Genomic DNA, 24,250 nt, shown 5'->3' with positions numbered 1-24,250 from the left:
CCAAAGTCCTTCTAGAGGACATTTTGTGACACAGCAGTCATCTCATTAACTCCCTTTAGTTTGAGGCCTCTATCAAAATTATTCTATGCCAATACCAACAGTAGGCAGATACAGTAGGCCAAGATTTTTTTAAAAATACACTGGACTTCATGTTTACTATATAACAAGAAGATGTGCGTGCTGCTGCACAGTTGAAAGGGCTCTAATCCCTTAATAGTCCACAACAAGATGATTGGCTCATATGTTTTCCAGTTCAGCTGTTGATTGGCTCCTTGGGGGCAGAGCGAGGACAACCGCCATCCAGAATTGTCCCATAAATTTCTATTGAGGATTCTTTGTTCCATGTTAATAGAGGGGTGGTTTTCACATAGAGTCATAACATAGATATAAGATATGAACCTCAAAAACAAACAGCATTCACATCACCATCATGCCCTGATTAGAACAAAGAAAATCATATTTGGCTTTGATTATTTGCTTACAATAAACACTAACACTTCACACAAAGACATGCATTTGTTCTTGATATACATAAAGTTTGAACTATTTCCACATTGTGAATGACAATAATCAGGTATAGGTGTGTGGAAGTCAATTTCAGATGTTTTAATTTTAGTCATTTTGTTCTTGAGCTGGGCTTGTATATAGATCCAGTGGAAGAGAGAGAAGAAGAGCAGCAGCAGCAGCTGGCCCAGGGAGCCCAGAGAGAGCACCTTTGAGCTGGGCTCAACACAGCTGGAGTCCCCTCCCTCCCGGAGATGGGCTGGAAAAAAGTGTTTGCTCTGCATGTGTGTTTGCTGAGGAGCTTGGATGGGATCCCAATCTGTACATCTAGCTTACACCACATGCCCCAAGTATGTGGAAGCCTCAACTTTTGTGAATTTCAATAAAGTGGATGCTCCTGTATGTCTGTGCATTACACAGTTATACATAATGATGAACTAAAACTACAAATTACACCCATATTTATATTTCAATTTTTTAAAAGCCTCAGTTATCTTACAAACATTAAAACATTTCAATTTTTTGATGGAAACGTAAAGCAAAAGCACTTTTTGTAGCCTGTTTTGGCATCTTGACGTGCAACTTTTGTAAGTGTTGCCACTATTGTCTAAGGTTTCTGTGCTCCAGTGCTTTTACTCAAACCAGTGAACAGCCTTGCCCACACTGGATTAGACCCATTTTACCTTCCTTGCATGAAACATATGGACATAGCCCCTGTGAGGTCATGCAATGTTTCGAGAAGTCCTGTTAGGAAGCCTTGTGCTGAGCTTTTTGATCATCTCCATATTGGTGTTTTTTTAAACCAGACATGACACCAGAGAAATGGCTCTGACTAAAAAACCAAGGACAGTGCATGCAACATCCCCTGGATCATCCTCCTTTACTTAGGTCATAGAGAAAGTGTGCTGAGGAATCTTTCCCTTGTACCCTTTTTGCAACCTAAGAAGACCTCCGTTATGGCTGTTAGAAAGAATGCAGGTTCAAACTTCACTTTTCAGAGCAAGAAGCTAATCCATCTTTTATACTATCTATGAATACTTGAAATGGTATTAGCATTGCCCAACTTTTCCCAACAGATCAGGGACTTAACACTGCATCCTTCTCTGTGTCTAGCTGTAATATTCCCCACAATCTGACAATGGTGCAAATTGACTTTAGCAAAAGTCTTTCGTGGGAATTTTCTTCTGTATAAGAAATGAATGCATACAAAGTCCTGACACAGTAAATTACCAATTCCATCATAACTTTAGTGCTTTAATAATGTATGGTTGGTGCACCTGAACTTACCTCACGGCACACTGGCATGCATGGGCATACCATTTGAGACCCACTGCATAACACACACAAATCATGAGTCAGTGGGATTTCAAACAACGTTCTGAAATATATGCACACCAAGGTTGCTAACTGAAACAAAAGTTGAAACTAAAACTAGTGGAGAAAAAAAGTTCCACACAGTGCTGTGAAAACGTATTTGCCTCCCTCCTGATTTATTCGTTTTTTTGCATATTTGTCACCCTTGTTTCAGAGCATCAAACTAATTTTAATATTAGACCTGAGGAAATACATGGTGCAGCTTTTAAATGAGGATTTATTTTTTTTGTCTAGCATGAACAACCTGTTTAAGGTAATACCAAAGCATTTCAACCTGATTTAACTCAGAAGTTTAAATAGGCCACTCCAAAACCTCTTTTTTTTTTTTTCATTTTCACTTGTTTTTTAACATTCAGAGGTGGACTTGCTGGTGTGTTTTGGACCATTGTCCTGCCACATATACTAAGTGAACTTGAGCTTCAGGCTGGACATTCTCTTTCTTATAGAGAGCAGAATCTATGGTTCCATCAATTACAACAAATTCTCCAGGTGCTGAAGTAGTAAAGTAACCACAGACCATCACACAACCACCACCATGTTTGACTGTTGGCATGATGTTCTTCTTATGAAGTGCTGTGTTAATTTTATGCTAGATGTAGCAGGACTCAAAACTTCCCCCAAAAAATTATGCCTTTGTCTCGTCAGGCCACGGAATGTTTTCTCAAAATTCCCGGGGATCATCAAAATGTTATTTGGCAAAAGTGAGACAAGCCTTTGTGTTCACATGGATACCATTTTTGTTCCATTTCTTTCTTATTGTTAACTCATAAACACTGACTTTAGCAAGTGAGGCATGCAGTTCTTTCAATGTTGTTCAAGTTTATTTTGTGACCTCCTGGATGGGTCGTTGATGTGCTCTTTGAGGGATTTTAATAGCCTGGCAGCTTCGGGGAAAGTTCACCGCTGTTTCAAATTTACTCCATTTGTGGATAATGGTTCTTACAGTGGTTTACTGGAGTCCCAAAGCTAAAAGTGGCTTTGCAACCCTTTCCAGATTGATAAATGACTTTGTATCTCATCTGTTCTTGTTCCTTTAGATCGTGGCATGATGTGTTGCTTTTGAGATCTTCACTTCGTCAGACAGTTTCCATTTAAGCGATTTCTTGAGTCAACAGATCTGGCAGCAATCAGGCCTCGGTGAGGCTAGTGAAATTGAACTCAACTTTCCCCCAAAATTTGGATAATTAATAATTAAGTTAATTAATAATTTAAAACCGGGAGGCAGTTAATCTGTCACATATAGGGCCAGGTAGGTCTGGAGAGCTTTATTCTCTTAATAAATTCAATAATCTTTTTAAAACTGCATTTTGTGTTTGCTCGGGTTATCTTTGTCTAATATTAAAATTTGTCTGATGATCTGAAACATGCAAGTCAGACAAATATGCAAAAACTAAGAAAGAAATACTAAAATCCACTAAAACAAAACATTGTGCTCATAAAACTAAAAAGGAAATGTTTTTCTTTTTAGTCTTTTTCAACCTGCCCATTGAGGTGTGGGTGCATCTCTTTACCTAGACCCAGGATTTCAAGATGAGTGTGATTCAACCGTCTTCACAAAGTGTTTTGTTTGGAATACCTTTTGTAAGGTTCTTAAATCTTGACCCTGACAAATACCCTCATTATGACAAATAAAAAGACTAAAACTAAAACTGAAACTAATGAAAAGACAGCAAAAACAAAGTGTTTTAAAACACTTAAAAGGAAAGTGAAACAAGAAATTCCACCGTGGGAACAAAATCAATTAAAATCCGAAATTTAAAATAACATAATAATAATAATAATAATAATAATAATAATAATAATCGGATTCTTATCTAATATATGGCAACCATAAATTATTGTTGAACATCTCAGTCTAATGTGTTGACACTATATGGTTGTGGATTTGTTCCAGTTCAGTCACTAGAGCGTGAGATTAACACTCCTGGCACAGTTAGTAAGACACTGGTGGGCTATAAGGCCTGACACAGAAATGGCACTAGCTCATCCCAAAGGTGTTGGAAGGGGTTGAGGTCAGAGTGTTCAAGGGCCTTATCCACCCTGAAGGTTTCTCTGAACTGGAACTAAGGAGGGTGTGAACAGTAATGTGTCCGTGTGGTGTCTGCACACAGTATGTAATCTATTTTCAGATGGATTATGTTTTCTCTGTGTGAGAAGAGAAACAGATTGAGAGAGATTTGTAAACTGACACGGCCTCTTCAATCCGTCCTTCCCCCCACAGTTCACTGAATCGCTGTCTTTACTCTCGCTCCTGTGGCGCCAGTGAAGTAAAGGCCATCCTCACTGTCACTCACGGATTTAATCATTCGGATCTACCCAGGCTCTCGCCTCATTTTCTGCCTCCGGTAATAGCGTTTCAGCTTCGTACGGGCGGTGAGTGCGCGCTGTCCAAGGTGCTGCAGCGGCGCGCGGCCCCGCCCATCCTCTCCTCTCCTCTCTCACTCTCTCTCTCTTACACACACACACACACACACACAAATACACATTCACACTCCATCGTTCTCCTGCGACCACGTGACGTTCCCTCTGTCGAGTCTCGAGGAGAGCATCAGACTGCACCTTTTCCTCCTCAGGAGAACGGAGAGAAGGAGAGGGGGAGAGCGGCATTGAGTCACAGAGAGAGAGAGAGAGAGAGAGAGAGAGAGATTGAGCACGAGAGAGGAAAGGGAAGCTAGAGAGAGAGAGTGTGTGTGAGAGAGAGAGCAATAGCACCTTGTCGCCTGGAGGCGATCCTATGATAGTTTTGTCCCTGTCCGGTAGACCGACTCAGTCTGCCACCAGGCGCGCGCCTGCTCTCTCCTCTCTCGCGGATTCGGGGGAGATTCTCCTCAAATGGAAGGGAAATCGATGAGCCGCGCGCGGCACTGTTGCCACGGAACCACAGGATGCGCGTGAGGTAGGTCGGTTTTCTTGTGTAATATGTGCCTGAGCTGAGTGAACACCGCGGTCGGTTTCCCTTTTATTTACCGGGGCGAGGCTGCCACGACAATATTACAGGTGTAATTCCAATTAAAACAGCAGGTTAACCGTATAAAGAAAAAAAAGAAGTAATTAACATGTAACCGGTGAGCTAAGCTGTAGTTAACGTCAAGCGCTAAGGGCTCAGGTGATGAGACCGAACCCCCGGTGTAGTCGAGAGGGAGAAAAAAATGGAGAGGAGATATAGCCGCAAATCGAGAATCGATATTTCAACCGCATTCATTCACCCCGTCTATCAATAACTGTGATGTCGCCGCTTTTCGCCTCTCAAAGACTCCGAGAAGACGCTACGTGTAGTCCACTGTGCGTGTGCATTTGCTGCCACTGTGGGGTTGTGCCGTGAGTGCGCGTGTGAATGTGTTCAACTGTTTGAAATGGGCTCTGAAGCCGTTAATTCGATAAAAGCGAGGCGGTTTGAGTCATCCGCCGCAGCGCGCGGTGCTGCTCCCGCTCTTTGTGATGTACCTAACACAGTGTTTGACGGTGCCGCGAGGTAGCCTCGTTAAACCCATTTACAAAATAAACGGAAATACGAAAGCTGTTGATTAAAGTCTGTAAGAATACCGCCAGTGTCAGAGTGGGTCCAGCTGTTCTTTTTGGACATTAAGGCCGTCGCAGGTATGCCACCTTATAAAAATCTCCTGCGGCATGATGGGAGCTCTGCTGAAGGAGGTGCTGTTTGTGTATGTATGTGTGTATGTATGTATGTATGCGCGTGCCTATATACTGTATGTGCTTGGCTTAAACCACTGCTGTGTTATTCTGTATGTTTATAAAGACTTATGTGGGCCTGCTCCTTGTGTAGTGTGACAATATGATGTCTTTGTGTGTATGCGCGCAGAAATGCACGAGAAAGAGTAATCTGAGAACAACAGCGGGATCAGGTTGTGTATGTGTGCGCGAGAGTTTGTGTATTGTATATATATGTGTGTGTATGCGTGTGTGAGTGTGTGTGACCCTGGTTGATTGTGCCGTCTCTGTTCTCTCTGTAGGTCGCTGGAGAGAGTGATGACGCGGCAGTGAGAGACACACATACCTCACTTGCACACACACATACATTCGAACACACACACATATTTTTTTTTTTGCCCACACACACTTTAAGTCTTGCCCTACTAAGAAAGGGAGGAGGGGGAGAAAATACTGCTATGACGGTGTCATTTCTCTCCATTACCAGTGTGTGAGCCACACACACACACACACACACACTTGTACTCCGTGGGGAGTTGCCTGCATGGGGGATAAGGCCCTATCTAGGGCACAAAGATGGAGTTCACATCCGATTTGTCACATATCTAACACTCACACAGACGTTCACACAAACACACACACCTGGAATCTCATATGTCAGAAGATAAGAATAAAGACTGAATGGAGAGGAGACACTGAACATCTCAGAGACGACACAAACAAGAGGCCAAGGGAAAAAAAGATGTCCAAAGCATACTGAAAGGATGGCGGGAGCCGCTGTTTGACCCCCTCCCTTTCCTGGAGCTGAATCCTATAGGAGCCAACCTTTGAAAAGAGCACTTGCAAGATAGAAGGGTTACCTGAGAAACCCATAAAGAGTTCTTCAAAGGCCCCTACAGTTGTCACCATGAGCTGTAGGCTAGAGGGAACACCCCAGCTCTAGCCACTATCTCCTCCTGTGTGTGTGTGTGAGTGTGAGCGTGAGTGTGTGTATGAGTGTAATGGCGGTTTGTGTTTGGGCGGCAGCCCCACTGCTCTTCCTGGGGCTGTGCCTGTGCAGCGTGGGGGGCCAGGCCCAAGGCGAGGTCCTGGAGTTTGGAGGTGTTTCCAGCCAGTGGGGGCGGTTCCCAGTATGGAACGCTTGCTGCGAGAGTGTGCTGAGCTTCAGCCTGCGGACTCACAGCCAGGAGGGCCTGCTGCTCTACCTGGATGACGAGGGATTCTGCGACTTTCTGGAGCTGCTGCTTCTCCACGGTCACCTTCGGCTGCGTTTCTCCATCTTCTGTGCTGAGCCGGCTGAGCTGCAGTCAGGTGTGGCGGTGAGTGATGGGCGGTGGCACGCAGTGCGTGTCAAGCGGGATTGGAGGAACACCTCGTTGGAGGTGGACGGGCGATTGGAAGGATGGGCGGAAGTGAAGAGTAAGAGAAGAGACATGACAGTATTCAGTCATACCTACATGGGCGGGGTGAGCCCAGAGCTACATTCTTCGCCCCTCCGCCTCACCTCTCCTTCAGTGCGGGAACACCCTGCCTTCCGTGGCTGGATCACGGCAGTGAGCATCAACGGCTCACTGGTGACGCTGGACAGCTCAGAGGGCGTCACAGTAACAGCTGGCTGTGGCCCAGACCATCAGTGCCAGAACGGAGGGGTGTGCAATGTGGTCAACGACCAGGCTGTCTGCGACTGCTCCGACACCGGCTACCAAGGCAATGACTGCAGCGAAGGTAAGGCCCAAAATCATGCTGACCCATCATATACATCCCATCCTTTACACATACACATGTACACCTCAAAAGACACATGCACATACACTTACATATGTGGATTAACATCTCAGAATTTATGCCTCTCTTTACAAACACCAAGCCCTTCAACAAAGATATCTATTTCTCATTCACACCTTCACATTTACCTTCAATTTGTGTGTATGGACCAGCAGCCTTCACAAACAGTGCAAGACATGCATACTGATTATGTTTGAGATTGATTTCTTAAGCCTGCCGGTGGCTCCCAGTTTAAGTGGGCTCCTCCAGAACCCAAAATTAAGCCCACTCCGAGGAAGAGAAGTCAGTGTAGTGAAGCTGGAGAAGAGAGCTTGAAAACAATTTGAAACAAATTCCTGAAAGTCACTGAAATGCCTGGCTGCAGGTTTTGAGGAGCTCAGCAGGTGCATTTGGCAAAACACAATAACTATATAGATCAGTTGTGGACATGGCTGTTGGCTCATGTTGAGAAACTCTAACTGGAGCAGGGCTTAGATGCTGGAAATCAGTGGTTGTTATATGGCCGACACCTGCCTGCCTGTGTTAATGGATTTGCATTGATTCTAAATGGCCTTCAGAGGTACCATACATAGGGTGCTGAATGATGTGTGTACAATCTATCGCCTGCCATTAATTTGAACAGCTTGCAGCCTGTTAAGATGCTCTGTTTGCATCTGTGTGATTGTGTGTAATGATTTTGTGTCAGTGCTTTTATGCATAATAAAAAAGGAGACAGTGTTGTGTTTATAAAGATGAAAAAGTCGGACTATAAACACTTGTAAGTATGCTGCAGATGGTTTAATAACTGGAAGAAGACCTTCTCTTAATACTTCCAGTAGTGCCTTTGGTCACTACAAGTGCCAATACATTGGGCAGTGTAATGATGGCTGTTACAAAAATGAAACAGCTGCTTAATGAACTCAGCTACCAGGTTATGGTCATCATTGCAAATTCGTTAATTTCCCCCTTCTAAGTTGTGTGTGTCGTCAGATTTGCTTCAGTTCATTCAGAGAAAATTTGCATTCTTAATCGATAGTTCTCTAAAACGAGTCTGTGCTTTTTTGTTTTCAGCACCAGCGATACCAATCAGCCCCCTCAGCAATTGATTTTTCTTCTTTTTCCTCTTCTTCTTTTTTTTAAATGACACAAATGCATCAGCCAAAAAACGGCCGAGTGGCCTTCCACCATGGCTACTGTTTGTCACCAGCCTCACCTTAAACCCCACCCAGCACCAATTTCAACATCACACATCCCCTTTAGCCACCCGTCATATCACACCCTAGCATTTAGTGGACAGTAGGATGGCTTAGGTTACCATGGAAACAGGACTAATAAGAAGACATGATGAAAGATGTGTTCCTAACCCTCCTGCTTCCACGCCTCAGCTCCAGCCTCCCCCTTCTGCACTCGTTTGTACCTGCAGCTCCAAATGACTTCAGGCATCATATCTGCCACGCACTCTTTCCACTCTATTTACACGCATGTGGCAGTGAGTGGAGATTACTGCGTGTTTAATCTAGGAGGCATGTTCACAAATCGGGCCACCTGTCCTACAACAAACAAGGGAGATGCACACAAACAAGCCAATTAACAAACAGTTAATTAAAAAAAATTAGGAAGCATAAGAAGTGAACCTAAACTAACAATGACAGGTGTAGTTGTAAAGTCAGCACACTGGGTTCAGGTGTTGCCAGGGTTGCCCGTGTTGTCCATCTCTAGTACCTGGAAAGAAAATAGCCACACACATTCCATAGCAGGTACAGATGGGCATTTTAAGAAAAAATATTATTCAGTACTTATCAGTTTCAGTGGTGTCTTTACAGATTTTGCATTGGACCTTGTTTTCAGTTGTTTTTCTTTAGAACTTTCTAACAGCTGTTGAATTTTGTGGACTCACAGAAACATTTGATTTCCCCATGTCTCACATGCTGTAGTGGTCTGGTGATGGTCATTAACATCTGTCCATCTATTTTCTTAATTGCTTATTCAATTGAGAGTCATGTTGGGGGGCTGGAGACTATCCCAGCTATCATAGGTCACCCTGGACAGGCACCAGTTCATCACTGGGCTAACAACAGGGAGACAGACAACCATTCACACTCACAGTCACACCAACGTCCAATTTAGAATCAGCTATTACCTTAACATGCATATTTTCGCACAGTATCTGCACAGGCAGAATATGCAGACTCCACACAGAAAGGCTGTGTTACCTCCTACCAGGCACTGGTAAAAACAAGGTGATATACAAATGTTTTAAGACAAGAATCAGTGACATAGTCTATTTATGTATTTATCTTTAGAATTTAATGACTTTGAAATGACCTTATTAACCTCTACAAAAGTCAACATATGAGCGTCTTTTAAATATGCTTTTTTTGCTTCCTCGTCTCGCATCTCTTTCTCGCATCTTAGCTCCTCCCAGTGAGGATATAAAGTGAAGATGCAAGGACGAGATGCAAGGACGAGATGCAAGGACAGCGGTGCCGAAGCTTCCATTATACAAATCCATGGATCCATAGTGCCAGCCTTAAGAGCTGCTGGTTACTTATAACAGGCTTCACAGTTGGACGCCCTGTCTAACTGATTCATAAAGATTTCCTAGAATCTTCTATAAGGAACAATTTAAAACTTTACCTTTTAAAGACAGATGGATATGAAAATCTCTTGTTTATAAATTCATGAAAAATGAAAATTGTTTAATGCATTGAATTATCTGCAGCTATAATAGTAATTAAATAAAACTTTTAAATCCTCTAATTCATGTATAGAACAGTGCTATTTGTTCTGAATTGTTACATTATTATCTGCACTAAAATGCGCCATGCAGCTTCATAAAAATGTGTCCGATTGTAAATGAAAAAACAAATTGGGGCTTTGCTTGACGCCACAGCACAACAGTGCATTGCACCTCAGTATGTGCTTTCTGTCAGTCCTGTAAATGACACTACAAAGCAAGCACTGTAAAAATAAACTGCTACATGTGGAGTTTTCCGGGTCATCGGAGGAGAGGGGATGTGAGGAAGCAAAAGTTAGTGCAATTAAAAATCAGACGCAGCGCGGAGAGGGTCGTCAAAGGCAATAATGAAAGTCTTGACCACCACTCCTAATATGCCACGGAGATAAAAATGGTATTAAAGCAGGTACGTTTATGTTCATTTGTGAGGAAATAATTAGTCTATATGAGAGAGAAATAAGAAGAAAATTAATTAGCAGCTGTTTTGATGATTAAAAATGAATTAATTAGGAAGAAAATACAAAGAATGTCCCCGAATGTGAGCATTTGATGCTTTTCTTTGTCATATATGAAAGTAAACTCAATATTTATTGAGTTTTGTACCGACTAATAAAACAAGCAGAGTATCTTACCTTGACTATTATTTAACTATTTTCCAATATTTTATGAGCAGAAAGCAATTAATTGGGTGAGTCATCTGCTGATCAAGTAGTCATGAAAATGCATTTAAGCCACTTCTAAAGCAGAAATACCAAATATTCCCCTGATCTAGCTTCTAAAAAGTGAGAGATTGCTGTCTTTTTGTTATTTGTATCATTTTACATTTAATATATTTATGTTTTGGGCTGCTGGTCAGAAAAAATAAGATTTTAAAAGCATCATCTTGTGCCCTGGTACTTAATGCCAGGCAATTTTTTGTATTATTTAGTAGTTTGGGCATTTTGCAGACTAAATCATTAGTGCTAAAATAAATTGGAGTTGTTGGGCTTTTGTGCTGCATGTGTGTTCAGGAAGTGACAGGTGAAGCTATGATCAGCTCTCTGCAGAAACTCAGTGCTGCACTGAGAATTAGGTATGATCCAAGCCAGTCTAATCCAGTCTGCTGTTCTGCTGCTGCTGCTTAGGGCACAGTGGGAGACAGACAGCAGTGGCACACGCATACCTGCACAAACATGTGCAACACAAAACATACAATCACACAGAGAAACACATTCACACAGTGCACTGGCTCCAGCACCACCATTAGTCACAACACCACTGAGGTTTCTAACAGCAGTGTAGCTCTACAGGCTAAATAGGAGGTGAAGACATTTTATGTAAAGGCTCTCACCAGATACAATATCTGCTATTCTCTGGCACTTGTTGCTCAACAAGAGGCCACTTATTCCTTTTAAGGGGGTGTTTTATATTCCTAGTGTTGGACTCACATTTCATCTGTGAGTGAAGCCAATTGTTTTTGGAAAACATGTGCCAGAGTCATGTTTTTTCTCTTGGCACCAGTGGCTGCTGTTAGTAATTGTAGTCTCATAAATTGTAGTCTCCAGTTTGGAGGTCTGCTTAGATGGATGTGCTTCTGTGTCTTAAGTGAGAAGCTTCATAGTATTACATGGTTAAAATAATGTGGATTATGGTTAAAATAATTCTTTTCAAACTAAATTGCAGCTTGCATAAATGTTGAATGAAAATGATGTGCAATTGTAACACAACATTTTTCAATGTTTTCATTATTTTAATTATTAATTTGCATAAAATTGCAAAACTTCTGGGTTAAAATGGCCCCCCCAAAAAAGAGTTAAAAATTTCACTGGCTGTCTGACCAGGTTGCACCCCAAGGCATTTGTAGCTGAGCTGAGCCGGGCTTTCCCCTCATAGCCATGAGGTTTGGCAGATAAGGATTTAGGGCAAAATAGCATGCCTTTTATTTGCAGTTTCTGCATCAGAAATGGGTTGATACTCTACATTTTGGGGACATAGTTTTGAGAGGCATTTGCAGACAGTGAAGTTCAGATAACAAACACTGGAAATAACATACCTGTTTTGTGTGCAGCTGCATTTTTGGTTTTCACGTGAAGCGTCACAATTATTAATTGCTTTTGGATTTAATATATTAAATTCTTTGTGGGCACAAAAAAAGAAAAGAAGAGGCAAATTCTAAATTTTAAAGCAATCAGTCAAAGGAAAACTAGTTGATTTGTGCAGTTGCTAGAAGGGGGGAAATCAAATGCCTTGATTGATAGGAAGGAGAATAACAAAATCTGTGAGGGAGGAAAATGCATCAGTTTGTTATGTGGAGGAAACTACAGTTAACCAAAAGGGCAACTCAACAATTAAAGAAAAGTAAAAGGAGGTTGGTTCAGCTGTGTCAAGCATATCAGCAGCAGTTCTTTCATCTGTCAATTTCATCAGTGTACATTAGGCACAATAATTTTAAAAAAAGCCTAAAGAAGCTTAACAGTCAGCTCTTGAAGGTTAATTTGGATCTTTTTTAGTTACTTACTGGTAGTAGTATTAAAAAAAACTCACGGACATTAGTTCTGGAAACAGATTTAATGGACTGAGCTTTTGTACTGAAAGTGCAGTTTTTCTTACCCAGCTAACCAATACACAGACCTTGGACAGAAGAGTGCAACACCATCTTTAAATTCTCAGACTCATTCTTGGTAGATAGTTCAGAGATATAAAGAAGTTGCAGAGGAAAAACTGAGCAGATGATGTGTTTTCTTTGGATAGCCCACATTTTCTGGAGGGCTATTTTGTGTGTTGTGGATCTAAAATATTTATTTTTAAAAAAGCTGGCCTCATGCGCTGTTGTTCATTTTGGTGTGACAAGATACCGGCACTGTGGGATATCTCAAACCCCAGGAACCACAGGCTGAACCAATATATATGCATCAGCAACACTACCAGTGAGTTACTCTTACGGATTTATAGTTTTTCAAAGGAAATTCTTATTCTAGATGCACTGACACACTTTAGAGGAGATAATTCTCAGTTTGTGTTTAAAATTAAGTGGATGGCTAAAAGAGCAGGGACTAGAGGCCCAGGTCTCTTTGACTGAAGCAAAAATATGTTAATAGCATCTAAGGTTGCAAAAATGTTGATTGTAGGTTGTGAAAGAGTTGTCGCTTTCAAAACTGGGATGATCATTATTTGCGAGTATATGAGCCGAGACTGTGTAGTTGTTTTGTGTAGAGTCAGGCAAAGCCGGGCATAAAGGTTTATCTTTTATATGGTACCTTGAAATTACTGTGTTATTTTGAACCCAGCAGCCTCGGTGTAGCTGCACAATAAAGCATTGAGATAAAATTATAACCCTCTAAAAATTAGAAAAAAATTCAGTTATGAATCTTTAATACAGAATGAACATGCTCTGCTAGAGGAAAATATGAATCCTTAGGACTACGTTTCAAGCTAGAAATAAGCAATTTAGCTGTGGCAGTCTTAGTTTCCGTACACGTTTACAATTACACAGTATCTTCAAGGCTCCCAAATGATCCACTTTTATTCCTGCTCATATTTTTGCAGATTTGTGTCAAGCCTAGAAGTATTTGCAAAGCAGAGTAATGTTGTTATTTACTGTAGGCATTCTCTCCCCTGAAAAAACTGCAGTATATTACATATTTAATACCAGTGCAATGAAGGAACTATTTATGAGGGTTTTGTTCCGGAGCACATCAATATGTCACTTTGGAGAAATAAAATGATTTGAGATACTCAGAATATAGATGTAGTAAGTGAAGACAGTTTGAGCAGAGCCCGTGCATAAATGTAATTACTGTCTAAGTTATTTTGCCCTCCAGTGAAGGCAGAGTGAACCTGGCTTGTTAGGCCTGGCCTGGCTTGCATTGTCCTTGAGGGCAAATCGCTGTTAGCATGCTAATGGTTCCACCTGTTTCTGCCATGCTACCGGCACAAGGGCAGAGGCAAGGAAACACTCACATGAACACAAAGCTCAAGACTCACACATCCACACACAGGCACCCAAAGTTTATTGCACACACAAGCACACAGACACACACACTCTGTCCCAGTATTGGACCATGCATGCCCCTTGTCTTCCTGCACTGCTAATCCATCCCTACATGTTTACCCTGCTATTTCACATCATTATTACTGCCATAGTCGACGTTAGTGTGAGTGTGTATGTGTGTGTGTGTGTGTGTGTGTGTGTGTGTGTGTGTGTGTGTGAGAGAGAGAGAGAGAGAGAGGGAGAGAGAAAGCGAGAGAGAGAAGGAGGGGAGAGAGGTAAAGAGGATGTGGGAGAGATTGCGAGATTGAAAGTGTGTGTTGCATGCTATCTGTCGGGGGGCTCCGGGGAGAGGAAGCAGCTACAAGGTAAGTTATGGGGTAAATGGCTCTTGAATCCAAACCTACAGGTAGGACTGTATATTTACACCAACACCCCCTCCCCACCCCTCTACCTCAATACCCCTACCTCCACCCCTGTGTACCCTACAAGTGTGGGTGGGCGTGTGTTTGTTTACGCACTTAGATATGTGTATTTGTACCCGCGTGGAGTCGTAGAGAGACTGTTCATCTGTATGTATAGATAAATCTCAATTTTGGCTACCAGTGCAGCATGGTATCCATTGTGTCCGTGCGTGGACTTTTGCATGTGTGTTGCCGCGGTAACCCCGGACAGGTGTGCATGTACAGTAAGTAGCCATGGTAACCCAAGGGCTGAGCATGCATGTTAATGAATGTCTGTCTCTCTCTCTCCTCGGCCGGCCGCGACACCTTTCCAGAGCACAGCTACACTCCAGGTAGGTTGTACTATCTATCTATCTATCTATCTATCTATCTATCTATCTATCTATCTATCTATCTATCTATCTATCTATCTATCTATCTATCTATCTATCTATCTATCTATCTATCTATCTATCTCTCTCAATATCCTCCTCTTTGTTCAAACTTTTCCTCATTCTTCTCGCTTCTTTTTCTAATTGACACCTTTCTTGCTCTTCACTAAACTCTTAATCATCATCATCATCTTTTCTTTGTCATCATTCCTCTTCTCACTTTCACATCTTTTCCATGTCAGTATTACCTTCATCTCTCACTCAGCACATTTTCTGTTATGGAAATAGATTAGTAATAGATAGCCAGGTTAAAAAAAGGTAACCAGCCTAGATATATGTTGGTCTGTGTGGGTATGTAGGGGTTGGATGCTGATATCTGGTAAGTACTACATCTCATGCGCAATCATCTGAAGTGGCTCTTGCCTCGAGGTTATGTAGACGCGCAAATACTGTAAAGTGTACGACCTAGTTTATGGCTATGTGCAAACGTCTGTGTTCATACCTGTTTGTGCGTAGGATCGGTGCCTAGGATAAGTAAGTGTCTTCAAAGCGAGGGTTGGTTTTTTTTTTTTTAGAGACATTTTGTATAATTTAGATGACTCATGCACTCACAGAAACACACACCGGCACAGAGAAATTTAGCCTTCACCAGCATGCCATTGACAAACTCCTGTATCACAAAAGCACATACATGCGCACACACACACCCCATGATCCTTTACTGTGCTGACTGTGCTCTTGTCTTCCTTTAAGGTCTGGCACACCTGATGATTGGCGACCAAGGTATGGCCTCCTCTTACCTCACTTCCTGTTGTCCTCTGCTATACCATCACCCTCCCCTTCCCCTTACCTCTTAACTCCCCCTACACTCCTCCAACACTCCTTGTATCCCTCCCCCACCTCATCGCCACCTGGCGCCGAAGAAAGTTGTCTCTCTAGGCACTGAACGAAGGTCAGTTTTTTCTCCGTAATTAAGACGTTAAACAGTCCAGAGTTTTAATTTAAGCTGAAACGAATGCAATTTGCTGAAACAGTTAGACCTGAAATATGCCTTTGAAGATTATTTTAGGTGTTAAGTGATGAACCTGAGAGAAACTTCTTCTAAGATATATATTCAGTAGTCAAGGCTGGAGTAACGGGAGGGTGTAGATGGCTGCTGCTTCGGCGCTTGGTTGGATTAGACTTGGCAGGGCTCCAGGTCATGGAGATGGATCTATGGGCCGACTGACCGACTGACAACATGGATGGTTTGATTTGGTCTTTACTATTCACCTCATTTCATTTTCTCTCATCTGTGTGTAAGAGTTTGACGGAGAGGGATGTGAGTGCTGAATGTGTGAGTGTACGATGTAGCCATACATGTGCATGTGTGCTCTTACAACAGGGTTTGAATCAGTGACTGGCAGCTTTCAGAGAAACGCACATCCGCACTCCTCCATGGCTTTTCATCTGCTTCCAGCATGTCTCGCTCTGCCGTTGCCGGTGCTCACATGGGCTCCCGTTAATACGTTGGCGAGCGCATGTGATTCTGAACAGATGTTCCTGCAGCATATGAAAGCATTGCTGCTACACCTCAAAACCCAAGTTGTCCAGTGTTTTTGAAGACATCCCCAAAAACAAGTGCCACTGGTCTGCTTGAAAACTTTTCACTGATGACCAAAAAACTCACACTGCCACCTCTTTTCTTCTTGCCCCACCCCCCTTCTCCTTCTCCTTCTTTGTTCCTGCCCTCTTACACTCTGTGTGGGACACCACCCTTTGTGATTTTAGGAAAGCTCAGAGGTACCTCCCATACTTTTTCATGTATCTATGGCTAATGAGCTATTCTGGATGGTTTTGAAGTTGAATGAATTGACAAGCTCTTGAATGTATGGTAATTTCAGACCTTTAGAGCTGTTCAGCTTCAAATTCTTATGTGCGGTTGCTGTTAAATTGGAATATTTCATTTTTGGTAAGGTAAGGTGTTGACGCATGAGTGTGTGCGTATGCGTGCGTGAGCGTGCTGTTACTTTTGCCTGCATGCGTGCGACTGAATAGAAGCTCGAGCCTACCGTGCTTTTGAAAATCTGAAGGTAGGTGCTGCTCGATCGGTCGGCTCTGCATGACGCTGATGAATACACTGATTGGCCCACATGAAGACAGGCCTGATCGTGACAGGCTGATCTGCGTCTATTGTGCTCTTTGATTGGATGAGAGAGACGATGTGATGACGGCTGTCTCCCATTGTGACAGGGCTGCCGTGCATTCGCTGAAATGTGCCATTTAATGAAATGTTCATCCTAGCTAGCGGATAGAAATATCTTGAAGAGAACAAATGATGTCTCCAAACATCTATCATGTAAGACATTTCTATTATGACAAGTATATTTCTATCTGGGCTTTTTTTCTGTGTTTTGATTGCTAAGTAAACTCACATTGCTGAAGTTTCTGCCTTAAAATGTCTGCCGTGAATCATCCAGGTGGCAGTGAAAATTTAATGGCTTCATCTGGCTTATGCTCAGCATTTTAAATCACCTACTTAAGGACCAACATGTATTAACATATGTTTCCAGCATTATTACACAATGTATTCAGTGTATTTGTGTATAGTGGATGCCCTCGCTATTACGGATGTTTGGATTGTGATAGGCTAAAAAGTAAAACTGTTTCTCTTATTTATTTTTTAAACCTTTGAAGTCTCTTTCAGACACTGTACACATGAAAAGGCTGCGCGTGTGTTTGCGCGAGTGTGTTTTTGCTCTGCATACTGAGATGTAAAGGCTGTCAAATGGTGCAGACGAAGCCTAGCTTAGGTTAGCTCAGCGTAAAGAGGCTTTTTGAGGAGCCTGCAAAGCTGAAATGAGTTTCTTTGAGGGGGTGGATTGGTGTGGGGAGGGGTGTCTTAGAAAGATATATAGCATATGTGTGTGTGTGTGAGTGCGTGTGCGTTTGTGTGTGTGGGCAGGAGAAATTGAGAAAAAGAGACCGTGCCTGTGAGAGAACAGCTAAAGGAATGAATGATAGAGGGAGCAGAGAGGGAAATAGGAAGCGAGGGAGAGATAAAGTGAGTCGTCTTTTCTCCTGTGATGTAGAGCAACTGCCTGTATCTGCAAAGGGACAGCGGTGCTCCTGTCTGCCCTCCCAGCCCAGTCATTCACCAAGGGAGATCAGCCCTGATGGGGAGCGCTGGACCTTTCCCCTCCTCCATAAAACACAGTTATCATTCTCCCTGGAAATGATACCCACAGATCACTAATCACTTTGAGTGGGTGAAAATGCACGAATTGTGGAGGGAAGAAAGAAAGGAGGGAGCCAAATTGGATTTTCATAAGTATCGAGCAGCCAAAGGAAGAGGGGGGAAATGGATTTTTTTCATGAAAAGTATTGAGCAGCAATAATCTGGATAGAAAATGTGCTTAAAGCCAAGTAGCAGATTTTGCCCTTTTCTTTTCTCTCTGTCTCTCCAAGAATAGACCGTGAAGGGTTCTGGGTGAATGAATGATTGTAGATTCTGAATAGGATTGACGAGTGGCTCTTGGTCATAATTGGCAGCTATGCTTGTTTATGATATTTGTATGTTCTTCGAGCTCTGAAGCGGGCTGCCTAGTTAATAATGGTTGTTTGTCTGCATGTCCAAGTGTTCTCGATATCAATCCAACAATCTATACGCTACACAGACAAGTGGTCAGCCTCACTTGAAGTGACCTTTAAAGATGTGTGCACGTGAACGGACGGACAAACAGACGCACACTCACACACCATAACCTTTAGAGAGTGCCCGCTGAGTAGGTGAGTGAGTATGTGTTCAGTGTAAATATGCATGAGTAAGGCTGCCTGCACATATTCTTCACGGTCAGTGGATGAAGGCAGTGGAGAGCGAGGTGTGTTTGTCTGTATGTTAGTGAGTGTCTTGTGTGAGTGCATGGGTGCATGTTCAGGGGAGGTGGATTGTGAGTCATCACTTGTGACTCATAAAGCGTCGGCAATCAAAGCGGCTCATTTTAACACATTGTCTTATGGTAAAAACACGCAGATGGACGCACACTCCTGGCTGTGCACACACATGTCCAATATCACACTCTTTGGGTTTCTTTTTAAATTGTCTCTTTTGTGCGTTTTCCCCCCGCCTCTCCACCCCCTTTTGTTCTTTCATGGATAAATGCGCTTTTTCGGAAGAACGAAAAAAAGAAAGCACACATGTACACACACAAGCACATACACAAACGCAGTGGACGAGCTCCGTGCTGACTCCACCATATGTGGGGTTGGGAGTGGTAGCAGACGCCAAGACAAGAGGAACCAGTCAGTACCAGCAAAGTACAGCATGTCTCCTACCTCTTACTCATCACCACCAACAGCCCTAATAATAAATCATACAAGGGCTGATTATTTTTTAATAAACTACAGGCCCACTGAAACAAAATTTAAATACATATTTTTGTTAGTCTAATTACGCTTGTATAATTTCTCAGCACACTCTCATCTTACTCTGTTATTTTAGGTGGTACTGTTGAAATGCTTCACCCCTCATCAGAAGATTAATCAGCAGCAGTTTAAATTATTGATAAATGATGTGTTGCTCTTAGCAAAATGCCTTCCTTTTTAGTTTTAAATAATTTAGGTCTACAGATAATGATTACTTATTGATTAATTGGCAAGTTAGTTTTTTGATCAACAGATTCTGGTGCAGTGCACTTTTATTTATATCATGCCAAGTCTCAGCAAAAGCCATCTAAGGGAACTATACATGACAATATTATAGAACGAATGTGTAGTGTAGCCATTAACCTCGACCAATTGGTGGGGCTTCTATTTTTATCTATTTTCTATTTTTAAGTGTCTTTTTTTACCCGTTACGTTAAATGAAAAAAATAGAAATGTTTTACAGCCCAAGTTGATGTCTTGGATTTGTCTGACCAACAGTGAAAAACTTCAAAATATTCAGTTTACTCACATGTATGACAAAGCAAAGTATATACAAACCCCATGGCATTACTGTTAGTATAATTAAACAAAAACATTACCAAGATTGGAGATTAATTTCAGGTTAATTAGCCTAGTTAAACACAATATGTTTTGGTTTAGGCTCATTGATCCATTGTTGACATTTTACTCCCGTGGTGAGTATTTTCCACCATATTATGACATTTTAAAATGATTAATCAGCAAATTAATCATCTGCAAAAATATTAGTTAGTCTCAGCGCTGTCAGGAAGCAGTGAAAGAACAGGCCCTGCGTTTATGCTTGTAGGTACAGTGAACAAGTATCAACTCAAAAATGTAAATTCACTCAGTTATTGTTTGCGTTGGCCTGATTTCTGTTCCTGCGGCTAATCCTAGCAAAGTACAATGAATGAAAGATACTCATCAGACGCACATTAGCTGCTGATGTTGTAAGGCTTACATAATTAACAAGACGGGCAAGTGAGCAGCCTCCAACTCGAGGTGAGAGAGAGAGATGCTTGGTGTTAGAAGGCAAGAATCTGATGATTGGCTGCCTGCCTTACTGACTGGCATGATTTTGTTTCCTGATGGCCTCATCTTGAGCTGTGAAAAAAGAAACTGTGCGCCCTCTAGCAATCAGCAATGGTAAAGCAATTGCAGCAAAGTTTTTATTGGAAAATTGACAATTATCCCAGATATAAACTCTCCACTAATGGGACTAATTCTGCCTCTACTCTCCACTACTAACACCCATTACACTACTGTACTACAACACTCATTAATGCTTAACACCCATGCAGTTCTTGTAATGAAAGTCACAGCACCACATACAGAGCTCAGCCCCCACATTATCAGGGAGATGCAGTTACTGAATTCAACATGGGAAATGTGCTGCAATCCCACTGCTAAATGTATACTTTTACTGGTAATTATATGCAATTACCAGCTCGTTAGCAAGCGTACACATTTACATTTTTTAGCATTCACCGCAACGCTAATAGGGAACACGCAAAGCCGAAGCACCCTATGATGGCCTAAAAATAAAGACATCAAACGGACTCTCCATTTGCAGAGGATGAAGGGGAAAGATAGAGCGGAGGCTGGCAATGAGTATGTAAGGAAGGGTGGGAGGACGGGTGGATGGGATAGGGTAAAGGAGTGCAGAAAAGTGATGGTGACGAAAGATAGGAGCGCATTCAGAAAGTGGGAAAAGAGAGGTGGAAAGAGAAGGTCGGCGACGCACGGGGAGACAGGAAGGGAGATAAGACTGCAGCGTTTCTCAGCAGGAGTGCTGCATCTCTCCTTGGGCTCCCCGACTTGACAGAGCCTCGCATCAGCCGGCATGGTATTCATCAGTGATGCACGTACCTCATCGAACACGCACACTCAGACACACACACTCCATTTTTAGAAAGAAAGAGAAAGAAACAGGGTACTTGGTGCTCCAATTGTTTCTTACTTGTCTTAGCAATTTCCATTGTGTCTGGGTGGGAACCGAGAGTAGCGGCCCAATTGGCGATTCACTTCACTACCCCATCTGGCATTTGAAGTTCATTTCTTCGCTTTTTGCCAAAACGACACATGAACGAGCATACGCACACTCAAAGGAATCGTGCATGCATACACAAACACTCATTTACTTGTGGCACTTGTCTGGCGTAACTATGACAATTAAAATAGCCACAGTGTTCATTAAAAACCCATCACATTACCTTTATGAAAAGAGCTCTTTATGTGCTTGTTATTTGTTAACAACATGCCACAAGAGGGTTTCATTAGGTGTGTGTGTGTGTGTGATGTTAAAGCATGTGTGTGGATCTACAAGCTGTCTAAATGTTGCCAATTGTCTGCTTTTTACACATTTTTCTAATTCTGGTGCTCTTCTACTCTACCGTGCATATGTGCCATGTTGTATGTACTGTATGTGTTTGTCTGCATGCCGGTGTGAGTGTGTCTAAAAGGGATGAAACTGACTCTGATCTTATCCAGCTTAAGACAAATACACTGTTCTGCCTGAAGACATTGTCATGGAAACAAGCCAGTTTCCCTGGGTACCAGAGAGAAGGCCAAATTTGAGCAAGACAGAGAGAGAGAGAGAGAGATGAACACAGATAAAAGGAACAAAAAGGGACAAGAAATAAAGGACTGAACATAATGGCAAAAAGTGTGCTGTTCATAGTTTTTTCTTAAAATGGAAATTGAAAAGGATTACTGATGTACGGTATTATATTTGTTATGCTCTACTTCTTCTATTTCTATCTCAAAGAAATTCACTTAAATAATTGTATCTTCTCAAAAACATTGTTAAATTTAATATGATTTATAGTCCTGAGATGGACCTTGTCTAGGGTGGATGCTGTCCAGGTTTTACCTCGGCTGTTCAACAGTGTCAGCTGGGATAGGACAGTGCTTGTCCAAGAGGTTGTCTGGGGAAGGCATGGCCAGCCCTCGGACCACCTTGCGCAACTAATGACAAAGCCTGGTGGGGGGCTGCATGTAGAACTGTTAATACATCTAATAACTTCTGACCATCTAAGTGTTTCTCTGACACATGCAAATGGCAATTATGTTATGAGCCTTATCGTTATCAACAATTAAAGATAAATATCTTACACAAGCTCCTATAGCGCACTTCTTCATTGAAGTAATGCCTGAAAAAGAAAAGACAAAAGACTATTTAGGCTACATTAATTTAACACATAGCAATAAAACCGAGTCATCCATTCCTGTGGCACCCCGGCGTTTGGTTTGACACTGGCCACCCCTATAAAAAACGTCTGGCTCCACAGTGGCGCCAGCCGTGGGTTCAGACCTTTTAATTGGCTCACTCCACCACGTTGACTGATGAAAACGCTAGTGTAACAGTTCTGTTTGATAAACAGCAAACCATCCATCCCCCATTCATTGCTAATGGATGGTGCGTGGATGATTTGCTGTTTATTAAGCAAAGGCAATCAAGCAGTCCTTTGTTTTTAATATTCTAAATAAGTTTTAAATACACTACATGGGACTCACGGAGACTCATATCTTCTTACAGATTTAATTCTTTGTTGACAAAAGGACTGCTCATAATGATTCTTTTCAGTGCTGTTTAATGTGCTGCTCTTCTTTTCAATTATTCGATCAGAGCTAATTAATGGAGTTCTTAATCAACAGAAAGCCATCATTCATCCAGGGAATCAATTAATGAATAATCGTAAACGATAATCTCTATAGACATACACCTGAATGCGAATTTACATAAACTGATGGTGGGGAAGATTTTGGGGATTTGTTAGATTAAGGTCCAGATTAAGCTTGGGTTTTCTTAACCAATCATAGTTAAGTAGGCTTTGGTAGCATAAAGATAAAAATTCCAAGAGTTATTGAATTTATTATAATGCATTCTCAAAACTATAATTTATTTTATGAAGACATTTTGACTTTTTATTAGCTTTGCACTAGTACCCAATGACCGACTCACAGGATTGGCTAAACCTTAAGTTTTGACCTTTGACCTCAATAGTTGTGTTGTGAGCTAATTGGTGAAGTACAATTTTATTTATATAGCACCTTTCAAGATAAAATCACAAAGTGCTTCACAGAAGCTAGAACATAAAACAACCAAAGGCAAGTTTGTCCCTACAGCCCTGTCACTGATTATGATTAACAGTAAAGGTGTGCCAGACTTGCTGGAGTATTCTGAAAGACTGGTGTCACCACTCAGACAAAACCCCTGATCAGTGCTGGTATAGGACAAGAAGTCAAAACTGGCAGTAAAGCAATTGTGGCGTTTCTTTCAAAGCGTTCTCCAAAAAGTCTTTTTAAGTTTTTGCAACATCCACATCTGTATAATCTATAAATCTCCGGGCTTCTGCATTGACCTGTCATTGAAATTGCAGCACCAACATTATCACATAAATTGTGTCTTCAATCCACGCCAGCCACGAAAGAATGCAAAAGTTTATTTATTCTCAAAAGTTATAAAATGCTGCTGTTCACTGTTAGAACATTTCTAAAAATCCTTATGATTGATGATCATGATTATGTAAATAACACCTGGTTTCAGTTGCAGCTGATTTTTTCAAGTCAGTGAATCACTGCAACAAAAAAGAGTTGGCTTTACTTAAAATAGTGTGAAAATTCAACCTGAAATGAGTGAATTGTGCTGACTTGTTTGAGTGTTGTACTTAAGGTTAAAAAAAGCCAACTTAATGCAGTATTAACTCCCTTATTCACAACAGGCCACAGCCTGTTTTATTCATTGGAGCAGGTGCTTAATGATAGCCTTCATCGTCTAATGCCAATCACTTTCCATCTTTACATTGATGCTGGATGCCCTTCACTTCTTTCTCCTGCCAGAAATGAACTGGGTGATCGTTTGCTTGTTAGGCAAAAGTGTAAACCACTACACTATGGAGCCACTTCCAACTTAATATAGTATACAAAGCTAAAGGAGATCTATTTAATCTTTAGTTACATCATGCACCCACAGCAC

The 24,250-nt window shown here is 41.8% G+C and overlaps 1 protein-coding gene across 13 annotated transcripts in view; it reads left to right on the top strand.

The window, feature by feature from the left end:
* Positions 1–4,387: 4,387 nt before the first annotated feature.
* The window catches only part of nrxn1a (neurexin 1a), a 66,791-nt gene continuing 46,928 nt past the window's right edge, over positions 4,388–24,250 (top strand). For 2 of the 13 annotated variants that reach the window (XM_019362496.2, XM_019362494.2), the window contains exons 1-5: positions 4,389–4,774; positions 5,850–7,272; positions 14,794–14,811; positions 15,604–15,633; positions 16,621–16,632. In XM_019362496.2, coding sequence (XP_019218041.1) covers positions 6,540–7,272; positions 14,794–14,811; positions 15,604–15,633; positions 16,621–16,632 — 793 coding nt within the window. In that variant the 5' untranslated portion in view covers positions 4,389–4,774; positions 5,850–6,539. Of the gene's footprint in view, positions 4,775–5,849; positions 7,273–14,793; positions 14,812–15,603; positions 15,634–16,620; positions 16,633–24,250 lie in introns of all 13 variants that reach the window. The other 11 variants (XM_019362491.2, XM_019362488.2, XM_019362493.2 and 8 more) reach the window with 9 other exon arrangements.

The sequence above is a fragment of the Oreochromis niloticus genome, linkage group LG8 (assembly GCF_001858045.2).
Source record: "Oreochromis niloticus isolate F11D_XX linkage group LG8, O_niloticus_UMD_NMBU, whole genome shotgun sequence".
Taxonomy (NCBI): Eukaryota; Metazoa; Chordata; class Actinopteri; order Cichliformes; family Cichlidae; genus Oreochromis; species Oreochromis niloticus.
The sequence above is the reverse complement of the archived record's forward strand: the minus strand, read 5'-3'. Positions and strand labels throughout refer to the sequence as shown.